Source organism: Schistosoma mansoni, chromosome 3, assembly GCF_000237925.1.
Source record: "Schistosoma mansoni strain Puerto Rico chromosome 3, complete genome".
Lineage (NCBI taxonomy): Eukaryota > Metazoa > Platyhelminthes > Trematoda > Strigeidida > Schistosomatidae > Schistosoma > Schistosoma mansoni.
Genome location: NC_031497.1, coordinates 25,678,739 through 25,696,343, shown reverse-complemented (window position 1 = coordinate 25,696,343; position 17,605 = coordinate 25,678,739). Strand labels below are relative to the sequence as shown.

Sequence of the window (17,605 nt, the reverse complement as noted above, 5' to 3'; positions counted from 1 at the left end):
GCCTCGCGAGATTTGAACTCAGGACCTACCAATCTCGCGCCTGAGTCATGGATGCGCACTGCTGAGGAGTCTCACAATAGGACGAAACGGCCGTTCAGTGCTTCCAGGTTTTCCTCTTTATCAAGATACTGTTTGTTTTTAGTTTCCAGAAATTCTGAAGAACTAATGTATAAACAGAGTTATGAACAATACGAAACATTTATTGATTCAATTTTATATGAACTCATTTCCATACAAATACAGATGATCATAAATATGTTCCTAGTTTTTAAATTCTAATTAATTAGTATCCGTAGTTTTCTAAGAATCAATTCATATATGCGAATATACATGGATATTGGTCATCCGTAGTAATATGCCTAATTTGTAATAGTACTGTTGAATTCTGTAGATCCAATCAATTTTGATGAATAAAAGCTAAATTGAAAGGAGCCGATTTTGACTTTTTAGTTTTATTCGGTCTATTTACTCTGAGTTCAATATTTAAAGAACAAGGGAAGTCTTTTGTACTGATGAGAAATGAGTATGGAAAGTTATAAATGTACAGACCTAACTATGATGCACTAATACAAACAGATCAAAATTTAGTCCTTGTATTGACAATTGGAATAACTTCAAATCGTAACAAAAACATGTCCGTGGAACAAGTGTATAAGAGCTGGTACTATGCCAAACTCACATAGGTTATTTTGGCCTTAGGACAGATCAATCTATTCATTCTTCTTGAGCTAAGTTTTGACCTTATCACTTATTCTGTTATCAACCTTGACTGTTTTTATGTAGGCGCATGTGTGTTCATTTCTTATCTTACTGTTTACATTTTTTGTAACTTATTTTTGTCTGACTATAAATATCGATTCATGCTTGGTTAAACTGAATTGGCGTACATGCCTTCTCCACCGCGCCTCGTTTCTCTTCGTTCTCTTTTCTTCGCTTTAATGGCTTCGTTTCTCTGATTGACTGTCTGTTCAGATCAACGATTGGATGAAATACACGCATTCAAACTTCATTCTCGTATTTCACTTATTTAATTTTGTTATTCACTAACACGAGTTAAGTTGACAATAATATGCGATGATTGATGGAGTGTATATTTTGACAGCAATCATTCAATAAAAATCATTCATACTATCTACCTGGAGTCAGAAATATCGGGTCACTATAAGTGAATGGCTAGTTGGACTTTGTAGCTAAGGGCATACCAAGTTAAGTGTTTGAAGCAAAAAACACTGGGTTAGAATCCTGGAGTAAACCTCAGTTTCGATATGCAGGTACATACTTTCAATAAGTTGCAAACAGGATGGAACACGTATCCTAGATTCAACTGATAACCAAATTTCATCAACATTTTATCCTAATTAATTTTTTACTCTGTTGCATTTTCTCATGTCAATCATTTAGTAATAGGGTAGGATTTATTTGATAAACAATCCCATTATCAACATACATTTAATAGAGAAGTCGGTGGTGTTGGTATTTCATTATTACATTCTCCTGGTTAAATAAAAGAAAAAAGGGATGTGAAAGAAATCAGATATCATTTTTCCCTTCCAGCTATTTCTTAGAATCAGAAGTCAGGCCAGTAACATAGAACTATATATTTCAGTATTGATATTTTGACTTAAATATCACTAATGATTGTAATTTTCATAGTTGAAATCATGATTCAATTGAAGCTAGACCACCATGAAAAGAACCTGGAAGCACTGGACAGCCGTTTCGTCCTATTATGGGACTCCTCAGCAGCGCGCATCCACGATCCCGCACTCGCGAGATTCGAACTCATTCTTGAGCCAGAGCCCTTAACCGATAGATCACTGGCCCGGCATCCAACGGTGGTAATGTCTAACTTCAACTGATTGTAGTTTTATTTCCAAAATTTGAATTTCTTTGTTTTCGCGCCAAAAGCGCTCTTTTCACCTTCATGTCGTATTTCCCACTCGGGAAAATCTTAAACTCTATTGGTCCGTTGTATCTTTTAGTATGCTATTTTGTAACAGTTTTATGCTGTATATATACGTTTGATTTCTTCCTGTTGCGATTGTTTGTGCTTCTGGTTGCTTACAGAATATAACTTCCCTACTTCCAACTTGGACTTCTCACTCTAGTTAGCAGGGCCTGGGACAACGGACTAAAATAACCTATCGTGTCACTATGTCTTGACCTTCGTTCCATTTACCGAGTAAGCTGAACTCGTATTAGCATCAAGTATAACAAATTTATATGCTTACGTGTTACGTTCTGTGAAATAGTTCGGTTAAGTTGTAATGAATGTTTATATGAACTAATAAAGTATGAGCATAGGATGTGTTAACTTCAAAGTTATATTTGAAAATGTCTACAATCGGTTTCGTTAACCAGAATTCATTATACTGCAATTAACTAGCTAAACTTAACCAAATCAGAAAACAGCGCTGCATCCATGTATATTCGGAAAAACTATAAGTGTATAAATTAGTTTCATTTTTTATGGATAACACAACTACTTAATTTCTCAGCACCTCGACAACCAGTTGTTTAGACCAAAAGCAATTTTCTTTCTTACGTAATTGAAATAGACTAAAATCGGAAATATTGACTGATCCAGTATCCTGAAGGTAATATGCTTACTGAGAGATCCAACAGTCTTAAGTTCAATCCCTCGTTAGGGATTGTAGTTGGACATTTCTGGATGTCCTCAAACCAAGACACTTCCCCCTCCCTCCTATTTAATCATATTTCAAATAAGCAAAGAAACGGTCATTAAAACTATATGAAGCTTTTTTTACTTGTTTAATCTTCAGTTAAATAATATTTTTTTAATGACTTACTTTTAATTTATGCCTTAAATGTATCGATGATAAACTTGGATTAATTGATCGAATTAAACGAATCACTTCAAATTCACTTAAGTATCCTTGATTAGTTGAATCAGCTTCATGAAATAAAATTTGTAACCATCTAGATGAAAAAAAGTAAAGTTTCATGTTAATTTTTTAAATCACGTATTGACATCACCTTGAAATAAATAAAGAATATGGACTTGAAAATTAACTCCACCTGTGGCCACTACGGGGGATACTGCCAGTCTCGAGCCCGAATAAAGGAGGAGGGTTGGGCATGGGGTTAACAACTTCATCTCGTAGAAAACTAACTCACTAAAAAAACGCTAACCAAAAACACTAGTCTTGAAAATTCAAACGACTTATTGATATTGATCATGTGCTTATTATTGATCACCTCTAAAATGTTCCTTTCCATGCATTTCCATGATGAAGTTTCTAAGTATTAAAGTCAATATGGTGTATACAGTAAGAAACTTTCTCACTGGACTATTTCAATAAGACTCATTAATTTATTAGTATCGTATTGGTCACCTGATTGTGTGTATTGTATAATCGTGACTGTATAGAATAAAGTATTTGTCATTAATTTTCTAGTTTCCATTGATTATACTTTATATGTAATTTCATAGATTCGTGACATATCATCATTTTGACAGATATATGATTTATTTTCCCAATTGAATTCAAAAGTTGGTCTAAGTTAGATCACCAATCAAAACCTGTAGACACTAGACATCCGTTTCGTCCTAGTATGGGACTCCTCATCAGTTCGTAACAGTAATCTCACACGTGGGACTCGAAATAAAGATTTTTAAGGTTTGTTAAATTTATCATTATGAACTATTCATAGTCCAAATAATCATTGAAAATCAGGGAGCATTGGAACGTTTAATATAACCATTATTATAGAAAGTATGGTGTTTACCAGTATGAAGATAGACTTTTAGTTTAAAAGAACACCAAAGCCAAACTGTCAGTTACATACTGGGAAAACTAACAAAATCAGAAATCAGTTTCCAAATCAAACAACCATCTTAAATATTACTTATTACATTCAGAATAGTACATTATTTGTAATTTAACAACGTGTTCGTACCCATTTGTTTATATATGTACAATGTATACATAATACAGAATACTTCTTTTAAGTACCTACAACTAACCAACACTAGACGAATGTAGTGGTACCTATTTACACAATTGAACTCACTGAAAATTTATAAGCAAAGATGGAAAGTGGCTAGTAGTGGAATTCAGGACGCGCGTTTCGTCCTATTTGGATTCCACTGCTAGCCAATATCCATCTTCGCTTATAATGCTTGTGAATTAAAGCTATATCGAGGCAATACGCACAGTATGCATATACGCCAGTAAGAGACTGATCAACTGCAGTCGTGAAAATCAATGGGAAGATTCAGTCAAACAATAGTAAGTAAATTTCAACTTCACCCCATTGCACAAGCAAGTAGCTATCAGGACTCAGTAGCTGAGTGGATAACGCAATGGCGTTTGAAGCGAAAGTTACTGGGTTCGAGTCCCAGAGTGAACATCAGGTCATAGATGCAGATACATCCAGCTGATGAGTCCCAAATAGGACGAAACGTGCGTCCTGGATTCCACTGCTAGCCACTATCCATCTTTGCTTATAATGCTTGTGAATTAAAGCTATATCGTGGCCATGCGAACAGTATGCATATATGGCCAATAAGAGACTGATCCAATGCAGTCTTAAATGTCAATGGGAAGATTCAAACAAACAATACCAAGTGAATTCATTGAAACTTTGTTAGTAAGGTTAACCTAATAAATTTAATAAGAAGAACATCGGTTATTATTTGGTGATCAATTATTGTGGACATTTTTATTTCATAATAGGGTATACATGATCTAATCGCTGATTACACAATAATTCTAATAGTAGTATAAGTTTAAATATTACAGAAACATCATTATCTTAAACATTACTGATAGACGTAGTTGACAATGTTCAAACATTTCATCATACTTTTCCCGACCGGCATTAAACCTTGTTATATACACCGAAGGTCCATCGTCTATCATGCTTGAGACACTAAATAATAATCAGTGTTCATATGTATTTTATAACTTACAAGGTGGCAAATAATAGAATTCAGGGATTACATTTCCTCCTATCTACCATTCTTTAGCTTGATACTATTAAATCAAGAAAACAGTCTTACCATTGAGAACTAAATGTATCTAGTACTGTTTTATTGAACTATAGGATGGTGATATGAATTACATAATTAATAGGTCTGTCAAAATCCAATAAAACACTAGAACAATTGAATATGTGTTTCGTCCTAATAATGGACTCCTTAGTAGTGCACGTCCACCAACACAACACGCAGGGACTAAGCTAGGGACATTCGGTTAATGCTTAAACTCTAGACTGATAATTACCATTTGTCGACTAGTGAATAACTTTAAGAGGGAATCTCTGAAGTTCTAATGAAGCTGAACCGTGTCGATGTGAAGATGGTACCCACCAAAGATGATGGAAGATGCTTCTACTGTATTCCAAATTAACTGAAGTCAAAGATAATCGCCATTAGATTTTAGCCAGTTAGTCCAGACGTTAAATGTTTGTATGCAAGATTGAATATATTGAACTTATTCACTGATGGAACGGTTGATCACTCCTGAGGGATCTCATTTTAAGAAGAAACATCTGTCATGTCCTTAGAAGTTTTTTATTGCTTATCCAACTTATGTCTATTTTTGATCTCATTAACACTCAACAGTCTCCACAGTCTTCATACTAGTGATTGTGTATTTTATAACTAAAAAACAATTTCGTGATGTTTATGTATGAAAAAATGGATGCTTGTGGTGATAAGACGAAAGTATTTGCCCAGTATGACATGAATTTGTTTTTAAACTTTTCGTCTGTTTTTATATCCTACCGTTTGTAATAGCTAAGTAAGATACTACTGAGTAAAGATTAGTTTGGTTTGCTACGTGAAAGGTAAAACAAGTATCAGTTAATATAGACAAACATTTACATAATACGCAGTCGGAATTATAGATAAAATAAATAATTTAGGAAAACTATGCTAAAATGGGTTGAAGAATGTTGGTCGGCGGCCTATGCTCCATTGAGAGTAACAGGCATAAGTAAGTAATTAATGCTAAAATGTTGAAAACCTTTGAAAATCAAGTAGATTAACTTTGGAAGTATGATGTGTAATTTTCTCTTGAATGATTGAATTGCAGACATCTCATCAGCGTCTGCTTCTCGGAAATAATGTGAATTTTAACACTTAGTTAAGACTTTTATTAAGCTTAGATTAATTTGGTGAAGATGGTTTCTTGTGATGAATGAACATCACTTGCGAGAGTTTTGATTAGTTGTTTCTCTTTTAAATGTCTTACTGCTTCTTGTTAGTCCTTACCCATGACTCTACTAGAAATTAAATTACAAAGCTTTATATCTGGCAGAGAGAGTGTTACGTTTGAATCACTGGGTGGAGCGTTAAAAATTATTCTTTTTTTTTTAGTAAAATTGTCAGTCATTTTCTTGTATCTCAACCACTAACATATTTTACTAGAATAAACATATTTCAAAGCTTGGATATGAGCCATATTCTAACTGTGATAAGTAACGACACAAACCGGTTGTTTAGATAGAAGTGGGGGAGAAGAATTTGAAAAAGAGAATTAGTGACTGAAAGTCAAACGCCGCCGCTCGACTCAGGACTTATAGATCTTGGGTTCTAATATTGTTGATAATGTGGATCCTTTGTGTTAAAGGATCCTATACAAAGACAGCCGCATCTTTTCGTAATTTAAGAGAACGATTTTGATGTCGTGCTCTCTAAAGCTCATAATAAAAGAAGATAGTTATTCAGTCCTTTGCAAGTATTTCTATTGATTCTAGTTTTCTATGAATATTACTGAGTTTATTTTTTATTCATTTAAAAGTTTTATATGACAGGTTGATTTGGATTAGAAAACCATTAAAATCAGTAATCTCTAAACAGTTGTTTCCTTCTAACATAATGACCCTCAAAAATTTAGTACTTTGAAATAAAGAAGCATTAAGAAGTTGAGGGAGTACTACGAAAGTCATCATCCAGAAGATACAGGTGTATATTAACAGTTGTCTATGCAAAATACTTCGGATCCATTGGTCAGACACTATCAGTAACAACCTACTCTGAGAGAGAACTAACTAGATTTCATTCAGCGTAGGAAGAAATTATAAAGAAGCTCCGGAGGTGGATAAGACACACATCAAGGAAATTACCCAACTGCGTCTCAACGCAAGCCGTCACATGGAATCCAGAAGGCCAAAAGAGAAGAGGAAGACCATAGAACACATGACGCCGAAAAATAGAGGCAGACATTAGAAGAAATAACAAAAATTGAATAGAACTAGAAAGGAAGGCGCATGAGAGAGTGAGTGGGTTGTAGAATGGTGGTCGACGGCCTATGCTCCATTGGGAGTAACAGGCGTAAGGAAGTAAGTAAGTAAGTAAATAAGAAGTCAAGGATTACACAAAATAGAAACAAAGTCAAAATCACTTGAAGTAATACAAAATCATCGGCTAATAACTTGTAAATTATTGATTCCCTTTAATTCCAAAGCCTTTTAATACACAACTTACTACTCATAAGTAATATGATCTTGTCTAATAAAACTATATACATTGAATTTCTACTTTTATAAAATAAATTACAATAAAATAAGAAACAAATTAGATGGGATTATTTATTAATTAATAAATAGATCTTAATTAACTGAAAAACATTCTAAAACTAGGTAAATAATGAATAAAAATTAATTCCCTTTCTCAATAACCAAATATTCATACGTTAATTCATTTGAAATTATTTTCTGATTTCTTATCAAACAAACAAAAAGAATTAAAATGAAGTTTTTAGTATCAAAAAGGAGTTTTTTGGGTATTGTAGTAATTTTAACAGTTGAGATCTTGAATCAATTAAAGCTAGACCACAATTGAAAACCTGGAAGCACTGGATAGCCATTTCGTTCTTTTGTGGGACTCCTCAGTGGTGCGCATCCATGATCCCGCCTAGCGAGATTCGAATCCAAGACCTATCAGTTTCGCGCACGAGCGCTTAACCTCTGAAGCACTGATGTCAACTGTTAAAATTACTTTATTATCAACAAAAATCCCTTCTGATATTAATTAACATATGCTCACTAGTGAGTGGCTTCAAGAGGTATTTCGTGGAGTTCTAGTGAGAAGCAGTGACCAGTGTAGTTCAGCCAGGTCTGTTGTGAGATAGTAACTCATTGAAGACAATAGTAGATGTGTCACTCAGATTCGTGGATTGGTTGAAGTTAGACATTAACACTACAGGATGCCGGCTCAGTGGTCTAGTGGTAAAGCGTCCGTGCGCGAAACTGATAGGTCCTGGGTTTGAATCTCGCGAGTCGAGATCGTGGATGCGCACTGCTGAGAAGTCCCACAATAGGACGAAATGGCCATCCATTGCTTTCAGGTTTTCCATGGTGATGTAGCTTTAATTGACTAATGATTTCAACTATAAAATTACCATAATATCCACAAAACCACTTCTGATAATTCTGGAAATGATATTCTACGTCAGTACTTTACCAAATAAGTGGCATGAAATTTTAAATCTATCAATGTTTGTTTATATTCATCTCTTTGAAACAACAGAAACATTTTTTAGCTATCCTAGTTTAAACCCTGTATACAAATGTTCTATATCGTATAATTGTCTTTGATCTAGCTTTCGTTTGCTAATGCTAGTTTGTTTGTAAGGCTTTATATATCCATATTTTGATGTAAAGAACTGAATCATGTGCATCCCGAATGAACTACTTCGACATTACATTCTTGTTACAATTTGTTAAGGGCTAACAGTTGGATCGAATATCTCCATTCGGATGCAGGAACATGTATATCTGACGAGTTTCAAATTGAATGAAACAGGCATCTGTGATTCAACTACTTACCACTATCCAATTCTAATATTACTTTTTGTTTCCTTTATGTTTCTCTCTTTCAGTTTTGAAATTATAAAATTTCACCCCTCTTACTTGAAGTATCTCCTAAACTTTCCACTTTTAATTACTTTCATATTCAACACCTTAATTAGTTTATATTTAATCAATAGAACAAAGTATAATAATGATCATTTTAATTAGCTCGGTTTTAGCTACATTGTTATGATATACAAATTCTACAACATTCAGTCAATCAGTACTTATCCTATAGAGAGCTATGTCATTATTTACAATACATTACTTAGCATTATATATACATATTGTATTGGAGTTACTAAGGGGATCATGCGTTTATCAATCTCATATATATGTATATATATATAGTTTCATAAGTAACAACCTGAAAATGGATCTCTTTATTGAATATAACATTGATGGAATGAAAAATCAAATAGGATATATATATATATATATATACTTCCCTTTACTTAATATCCATGAATAGATTTATTAAAAAGGTACAATTTTAATTAAAATACACCAATCTTGTGTACTCGGTATATAAATGGATAGTAACTATAATTAGCAAATAGGATAGTGATTATTATAAACAAGTCAAATATCGCTCATCAACAATGATAATTACGTAAACAAATATAGATATATATAGATATATAGATATGACTAACCTGTCACGTGGTTTCTGTCTATCTTCTAGTACTTGTGGATCTATAAAGAAAGAAAAAAGTAAGTTTGCAAGTTGTTTATTAATATTCAATGTTTTAAAATTGCCGCTTGGTTGTTTATCTTCTTAAACCTTTCGGATATTCACTGATGTAAACTAACACTATGAATTTATCCTAGATAAACAAATACTGTAAACTAGAAAGTAGTGGACAACTGTTTCACCTTGGTACAGGACTTCTCATCATTGAGCGCTTTTGAGACCCTATTAACGATTGAACCTGGTACTATCAAGACTAGGGATAATAGTCTAACCTTCCAAACGATCTAGTTGGTAAAGAAAAGGGTTGGTACCTATAAATTCAGCCAATATATTATCAAAGGTGACCTATTTTTTATGATGAATTATGCGTTTTGATCATCTTTTTTAAAATCAGTTCAGCATTGTAATATGATTTGTTTATAGAATATCCGAACTGAATGGTTTGAACATATATATATTGATGCTTTATTGGCTTCTTTCTGTTCTCTACATGATTGAACATTACCTTCTGAAGATATAGATCGAACATCTAAACAACAGCATATGTTCGAATGTAATAAGATTATTGAAATTCATAGACTGAATTATAAATTAACGCCTATTATTAATCGCCTAAAAGGCGATTTTATAAAAGAAGATTAAGTATCTTGATTTTGTATGAATAATGGAACGAGAAGGAACACGTTTGATTAGTCGAAAATTGATAAGTAAGAAAGTAAAATTTAAGCAAGCATTGAATGACTAGGATAAGTGATAACAGATTAAGCCTAGCTAGACAACTACTGCAAAGGTGTGAACACCTGGCAGTTGTTTCGCCCCTTTCTGAAGCTCTTCAGAAGTGCACATACACAGAGTGATCAAAGATCGAACGGATAACTTTTAAGTATTAATGTAAACGCTGAATGCTCGTTAAATGAGTTTGTTTACAGTGGTGACTATGTTTATTTATCATTATTTATTGGCCATAATGATAACCTTACTCGCTATACATACAGTTGAACTGGATCAGCCACGGCTTTTCATTAAATGTATTCTTTTATTTATGTAGTGGGAGTTTTTATTCTGATCTCCTTTTTATCTGATCAATAGAAAAATCTACTCAGGCTTAAATATGCTTCCTAACTAATCTAGTGTCCCCAAATGCCCTGGTACGGCTTAGAGTGAGGAGAGTTCGCTCTCCCTCTCTAAATGCTCTCACATAACTACGTGTATATAGCCTCTTCCACGGAAGCCTTACTCACTGCCTTCTCACACCACGGGTGTTGTTTACAAAATTGAGAGGACGAAAAGCGAATGTCTGGCGCTTTAACCGGGCCAGTGGACACGCAAAGTTCACCTATGGGGGTTGAAAAACCCTGATTCCAAACCAATGGTGTACATGGGCTCCAGTATCCTGAGGGAATAAATGGCGTATGAACCTATTTTTAGTCACCGGCTACCATGGGACTGCATCTTCTCACGATACTCCACTGCCTTGTGGATCAGACCTTTAGGTCAAAGGCTCCGGGTGTGGCCCCCTAAGAAAATCACCTGTTTCAATTTGGGCACCTGAGCAGTATCACAGCCTTCACACAAATCAAATGAGATTTGTGTGGTGCATATGTATCTGGTGTCCCTTTGTACCAATATTTATGTGTTTAAATAAATAAAATAATAACTAATCTGGTAATCTTGTAAATGGTTTTTTCAGTTGTATTATAGTGTGGGTTACTTATATCCACATATGCAGTATATGGTGATGGTCAGGTATAGAATGTATTTTGGTAGAAGATCGATAAGGAAAGAACAGGAACGAAGCGCAATCGGTATGGAAATGCATGAACAATGAAATCAGAGAAGATAAACTGATATTTGCAGAAGGAACGGTCAAGATTGAGACAATGGATTGTTATTTTGCAAATTAACTGCTGACTGTATGGTTATCAGAATTTAGTGAGATAGTCTGTAATTTGTGCTTAAATACATTCGATTGTCCCCAGTCGTGTTCTTGTTTACTACAGTATTATCACGATTTTTTATTCTGTTTTGTACTCAGGATTTCATTTATTAGCTTTAAGTATAAGTGTTATTTCTTGTTTAAAATAGTGGTTGATAGAAAGAGGCTATTGCTTGATGAGTTAAACATTATCCTACCTTAGATTTTGATGTTAACTAATCAAAATAATCTCATTTCTATGAGAAGGGGTTTTGTGGATATTATAGTAATTTTAATAGTTGAGATCATGAGTCAATTGAAACTAGACCACCATGGAAAACCTGGAAGCACTGGAAGGCCGTTTCGTCCTATTATGAGATTCCTCAGAAGTGCTCATCCACGACTCATGATCTCAACTAATCTTATTTCTATTTTTGAACCAGTCAGCTCGAATAATTTATCGATTGTATTGTTAATCTAAGTTGAAAAAAACGTAAACAGTTATGTAATTGATTAATAGTAAGTTTATAATCACAGGGGAGGTTAAAATATATGGAACTGTAGAAAAATTCTAGTTTCATATTCATTCAATTCGTAAGTATTTAAAAAACCTTTGTATGAATAGTTCTTAAACGATGATTGATTGGTAAGCAAAGATGGATAGTGGCTAGCAGTGGAATCCAGGACGCACGTTTCATCCTATTTGGGACTCGTCAGCTGGATTTATCTGCATCTATGACCTGATGTTCACTCTGGGACTCGAACCCAGTAACTTTCGCTTCAAACGCCATCCCGTTATCCACTCAGCTACTGAGTCCTGATAGCTACTTGCTTGTGCAATGGGGTGAAGTTGAAATTTACTTACTATTGTTTGTTTGAATCTTCCCATTGGTGGTTTTAGGACTGCAACTGGTCAGTCTCTAATTGGCATATGTGCATACTGTGCGTATTGCCTCGATATAGCCTAAATTTACAAGCATGGTAGGCAAAGATGGATTGATGATTGATTGACAATAATATTCAGTCGTAAGTGATTGCAAGGACTTTCTTGGTCCCATGAAATCTTTTTCCATTGCTGAACGTATTTGATGGATGAAATCTTGAATAATCGCTTCTAGTTTCTTCAAAGGTCCGAGGAAGAGTAAAATGTACAAAACTTTCTAGATAGTATATTTCAATTTTCTCATTAGTTAAATTGGAGACTGGTTGTGGAAGTATATAGAACTGACGAACCAAGACAAAATAAGTGAATTTATGATAATAGATACGCATTTATGAAAACAGAGATGTATATGATTAGGTAGGCCTATAGTTCAGTGAAATATGAGTTACGAAGAACAGTAATTGTATTTTTTTTTATCTACTGATGTGTTATTCCTTCAAAATGGTTTTTATCAGTAAAAGGATTGGTGAAGAATGCAGTATTTTCAGAGTTGAACTCACGAGTGAATATAAGCTGGAACATCACTGAAAGCCTCGAAGCACTGGATGGCCGTTTCGTCCTAGTATGGGACTCCTCAGAAGTGCGCATCCACGATCTAATACGCGGTGATCAAACCTAGGACCTTTGGTCTCGCATGCAAACGCTTAACCTCTAGACCACTGAGACGTTATCCAGAAGTGTTAATGTCTAACTTGAATTGAACAACGATCTTGCGCGAACGGCTGTCCAGTACTTTCAGGTTTTCAATAGTGGTCTAGCTTAGATCAACTCGTGAATTCAACTTTAAAAACAGTTCCTATTATTGCATTAATTCAATTTGTCATATTAGTGACAGTATTCAATAAGAAATAAATTATAAAATAGTAAAATATGCTGATATAAAGACCAAACATATTTGTCTAACCTTGAGCACCAGCCATTAGACATTTTAATCCAGTCACCCAAATATTTGCTTCTTCTGGACCAGAAGCTAAAATTTCTAATACAGTAAAATCCGGTCCATAGCATATTGTAAATGCACTAGAACTAAGATTAAGTATCGTTGAATTTAATGATGTAGAACTTTGAATTTGCGGTGACATTGAACCAATAGTCAGAGAACTTGAATTATTTGATGAATACATTTTTGACGCTGATTGAATTAGGCTACCTGATCCACTTGAGGATAAAAAGCCATGTGATAATGTTGGAGTCATACTAAGTGGACGTCGTCGACCGAGGGAATGTGTAGTTCTTGAAGAACAGCCTAGTTGTACTTCATGAATTTCTTCAATATCAACTATAAAAAAAAGAATAGAGATGAAAGTTTTACACATAAATGTCTGAATGATGTGCATATCTTCTCAATTATCCCATTCTTAGTCAATGTGAATAATTATCTAGGTTCCAGATTGAAACTGATAGACTCATTATCTATTATGAAAATATATACTTGCAATGTTTAACCGTGGGGTCAGGTATGTTTTAAACCCCCTGAATAAGTCTAAGTTTTATTCAGAATCAAGAGTCATTTCACTCTTGAATAATGTTATAGTACGTGAGCAAAATATGTCGCATTTCAAGTATTTAATATCTGAGAATATGGAAAGTACCTGGTCAAATTTCAAAATTTTAAACGAGTTCAATCTCTTTTTAAAACCAGAAAGGAGAAAAACAAAAATGCTGGAAACTATTGTTTCACCAACAAGACAAAATGTAACACGGTGTAACGGAGTTGAAATCGTCATGTATGACGTTAATAACAGATTCTATTTACTTTCTATTGTAGGGCGACCAAGCATAAACTCTACCGAGGAAGAAGAGCAAGCCCTACATACACTAAAGCTTATGAGATGACTCATAAGACTACTTGGTAAACTCGCTTTTTCACCGTGTACTTCCCTCGCCAATTCGATCTTGAAAATAAAAGACTCATGACTTCCACTTCGTGTTCTCTCTTGGTGTGAAGTTCTCGATTAACATTGTGTGCTGTGCTTTCAGATCTGCCCTGCCTTTTTGTGACTGATGATTACACGTGTTACAACGGATTGTGTAATGTTGCCTTGTGCATTGTTTAGCAATACAGAAAATCAGTAAATCTCAATTAATATTCAATTGGATAAAAAGGTACTTAGAGATGCGAAAATGGCGATCGTTTTACTATATTAAGATCTTATGGTAGTCTACAGGTTGAGGTGTTGTGAATAACATGATTATTAGATATTTTCATAGTTGAAATCATGAGTCAATTGAAGATAAACTACCATGGAAAACCTGGAAACACTGGACGGCCCTTTCGTTCCATTGTAGGACTCCTCAGAAGTGCGCATCCACAATCCTGCCTCGCGAGATTCGAACCCAGGACCTATCAGTCCCACAATAGGATGAAACGGCCATCCAGTGCTTCCAGGTTTTCCATGGTGGTCTAACTTCAACTGACTCCAGTTAGATTGTTTCTGATTGTTATTGCAATATACATGTCGCCAGTCTTCGTATGTTATCATCGACTTAAATCGCGTTGGTGAACAATAGAATTAAATAAGTCAAACACGGGAATGAATTTCTAATACGTATATTTCATACAGTCGTTGATCCAGACAAAAGATAGGAGAAACGAAGAAAGGAGAGAGTAACGAAATGACGCAATGTGGAGAAGGCATCTGAGCCAACTCGATTTAATCAAGTTCCGTGATTTGATATTTATAGTCATACAAAAATAAGCTACAGGCATGTGATGAGTAAGACAGGAAATGAACACACACGCTTGTATAAAAACAGTCAAGGTTGATAAGCAAATAATTAACATGGTTAAAATGTAGATTGAGAAGAATGGATAAACTAGTCCCTCCAGAAGCTAGAATACGCTATATGGGCTCGACATAGAATCAGCCACTACAATCCACAATTTACCACAAATATATCTATAATTGTACAGCTTCAAAAGTAAACTTGATTTAGAAGTTATTTTAGTAAATTATTTTTTTAAAATTTGATAGTTGAGATCATGAATCAATTAAAGCTAGACCACCGTAGAAAACCTGGAAGCACTGGACGGCCATTTCGTTCTGTTTTGGGACTCCTCAGCAGTCCGCATCCATGATTCCGCCTCGCTAGTTTCGAACCCAGAACCTATCAGTTTCGCGTGCGATTGCTTAACCTCTAGACCACTGAGTCGTCCAGTGCTTCCAGGTTTTCCATAGTGATCTAGGTTCAAATGATTCATGATCTCAACTATTAAAATTACTACAATATCCGCAAAACTCCTTCTGATATGCTCACTGGTGACTGCCTTTAAGAGGTATTTCCTAGAGTTCTGGTGTGAAGCAGTTACCAGTGAAGTTCAACCGGGTCTGTTGTGAGATAGTAACTCACTGAAGACCATGGTGGGTGTGTGGCTCAATTTCGTGGATTGATTGAAGTTAGACATTAACACCATTAGATGCCGTCTCAGCGGTTTCAGGTTAAGCAATCGCGCGCGAGACTGTGTTCGAATCTCGCGAGACGGGATCTGGATGCGCACTGCTGAGGAGTCTCACAGTTGGTATAAGCGGTCATCTAGTTCTTCCAGGTTTTACATGGTGGTCTAGCTTCAATTTACTCATGATCTCAACTAATGAAATTACTATCATATCCACAAAAACCCCTTCTTGATATTTTTTAACTTAAAAATAATATTAGAATTAATTTTGTAATTCATAAAAATCGATACTCCAATCTTACAAAAGTTTATTTTAGTATCTAAAATAAGGTCTAATATGTCTTGACAATAAAATTTCAAGTAATCCTCCCAAATAATTCACATGTCATCGTGTTAAGTTATTTTCTCCATGAAAATGATGGAGAGACTCAGAAATGAAAGATAGTTGTAAATATGGGCTTGTGGAGAATGATGAATTATATTAAAATCGCAAAACAATGTGTGATAACCATTGAAAACGTAGAAGCACTAAACGAATATTTTGCCGTATTGTGGAACTCTTCAGCAAAGTGCATTCACGATCATGAATTAAACCTATAACCTATGATCTCGGGAACGAACACCTAATCTCTAGACTACTGAGCTGGAATCCAAAGATATTAATGTTTAACGTCAACAAACTCATAAATTCAGTGTTATTTTTTAAGCATTAAGTTTATCGAAGGTGTCAGGTAGTTTAAAAAATTTGATAAATTGAAGATCTCTAAGTTGTGTACTTCCTTGTTACTTACTTACTTACACCTGTTACCCCTCGTGGTGGAGCATAGGCCGCTCACCAGCATTCTCCATCCAACTCTGTCGTGGGCAACCCTTTCCACTTCTTTCCAGTTAACATTCATCCTTTTCATATCTGCTTCTATTTCCCGGTGTAATGTGTTCTTTTGCCTTCCTCTTTTCCGCTTCCCCTGCGGATTCCAAGTTAGGGATTGCCTCGTGATGCACATTGGTAATTTCCTTAATGTATGTCCTATCCACTTCCAAAGTCTTTCCCTAATTTCCCTCTTCAATTGGAAGCTGGTTTGTCCTGTCGCATAAACTTGGTCAATAAAATTTTCAAAACTGTTAAGCTGTAACCTAATTAAATAACAAACTGTAGTTCGACCTATGATGACATTTTTTGTTACTAATTGACATTCTCATTGATAATTAGTTAAGAAATTATCAGTACTGCAAAGTTGTCCTTTATTCCTTTGGGACTTTTACAACAGATGATAATAAAAGCAGGTTTATTAATTCTTGATTTTCAATCGTTTTGTTAAGTGATTTTAGTAATAAGAACCATTTTCTATGATTGAACAACTCTCCAATCAATCAATTAACATCTGTCATTGACGAATACAACTTACAATTTAGACTTATTTCTAGGAAATCTTTCAAACAAACTATAATAGTTAGCTCATCAGTGACTTAATGATTTTCTTGAATTTCTAGTGATTATTCGTCGTTGGTGGAATTTATACTTACTAGTAGTGAGACAGTTGTTTGTTACTTTTACGTTAATAGCTGAAAAGTTCCAGTCATCAACAACACTTACAAGATTACCAAGAATTGGACCTAACAGTGAAGTCCTAAACGATTACAGTGACTGACCTACAAACTGGTTTCGTTCAATCAACTATTACAATTTAACATAAGATGGTGCTTGGAGATGGTCAACAGGAAACCCTGGACACGGGTTTCGTGCTACTTGGCACTCGTCAGCAAGGTGTACCTGTAATCTTGAGGGAACTGATGCTCCCTGACCGATTCGATCCCGTGTCACTCAGCTTCACA

The 17,605-nt window shown here is 34.8% G+C and overlaps 2 protein-coding genes and 1 non-coding gene across 3 annotated transcripts in view; 1 reads left to right on the top strand and 2 right to left on the bottom strand.

Moving 5' to 3' along the window:
* The window catches only part of Smp_177030 (phospholipase C-like protein 2, plc-L2), a gene marked incomplete at both ends in the record, with an annotated part of 24,084 nt that extends 19,198 nt beyond the window's left edge, over nucleotides 1–4,886 (bottom strand). Inside the window, 2 exons of the mRNA XM_018799777.1 lie at nucleotides 2,811–2,940; nucleotides 4,765–4,886. Coding sequence (XP_018651532.1) covers nucleotides 2,811–2,940; nucleotides 4,765–4,886 — 252 coding nt within the window. The remainder of the gene's footprint in view (nucleotides 1–2,810; nucleotides 2,941–4,764) is intronic.
* Smp_tRNA_00113_Gln_TTG.1.1 lies at nucleotides 4,305–4,371 on the top strand. Its single transcript has one exon. It is a non-coding gene (tRNA).
* Nucleotides 4,887–13,274: 8,388 nt separating the features above from the next.
* Smp_177020 (phospholipase C-like protein 1, plc-l) overlaps nucleotides 13,275–17,605 on the bottom strand; it is a gene marked incomplete at its 3' end in the record, with an annotated part of 26,725 nt that continues 22,394 nt past the window's right edge. The window contains exon 3 of the mRNA XM_018799776.1: nucleotides 13,275–13,654. Within this exon, the coding sequence (XP_018651531.1) occupies nucleotides 13,275–13,654 (380 nt within the window). The remainder of the gene's footprint in view (nucleotides 13,655–17,605) is intronic.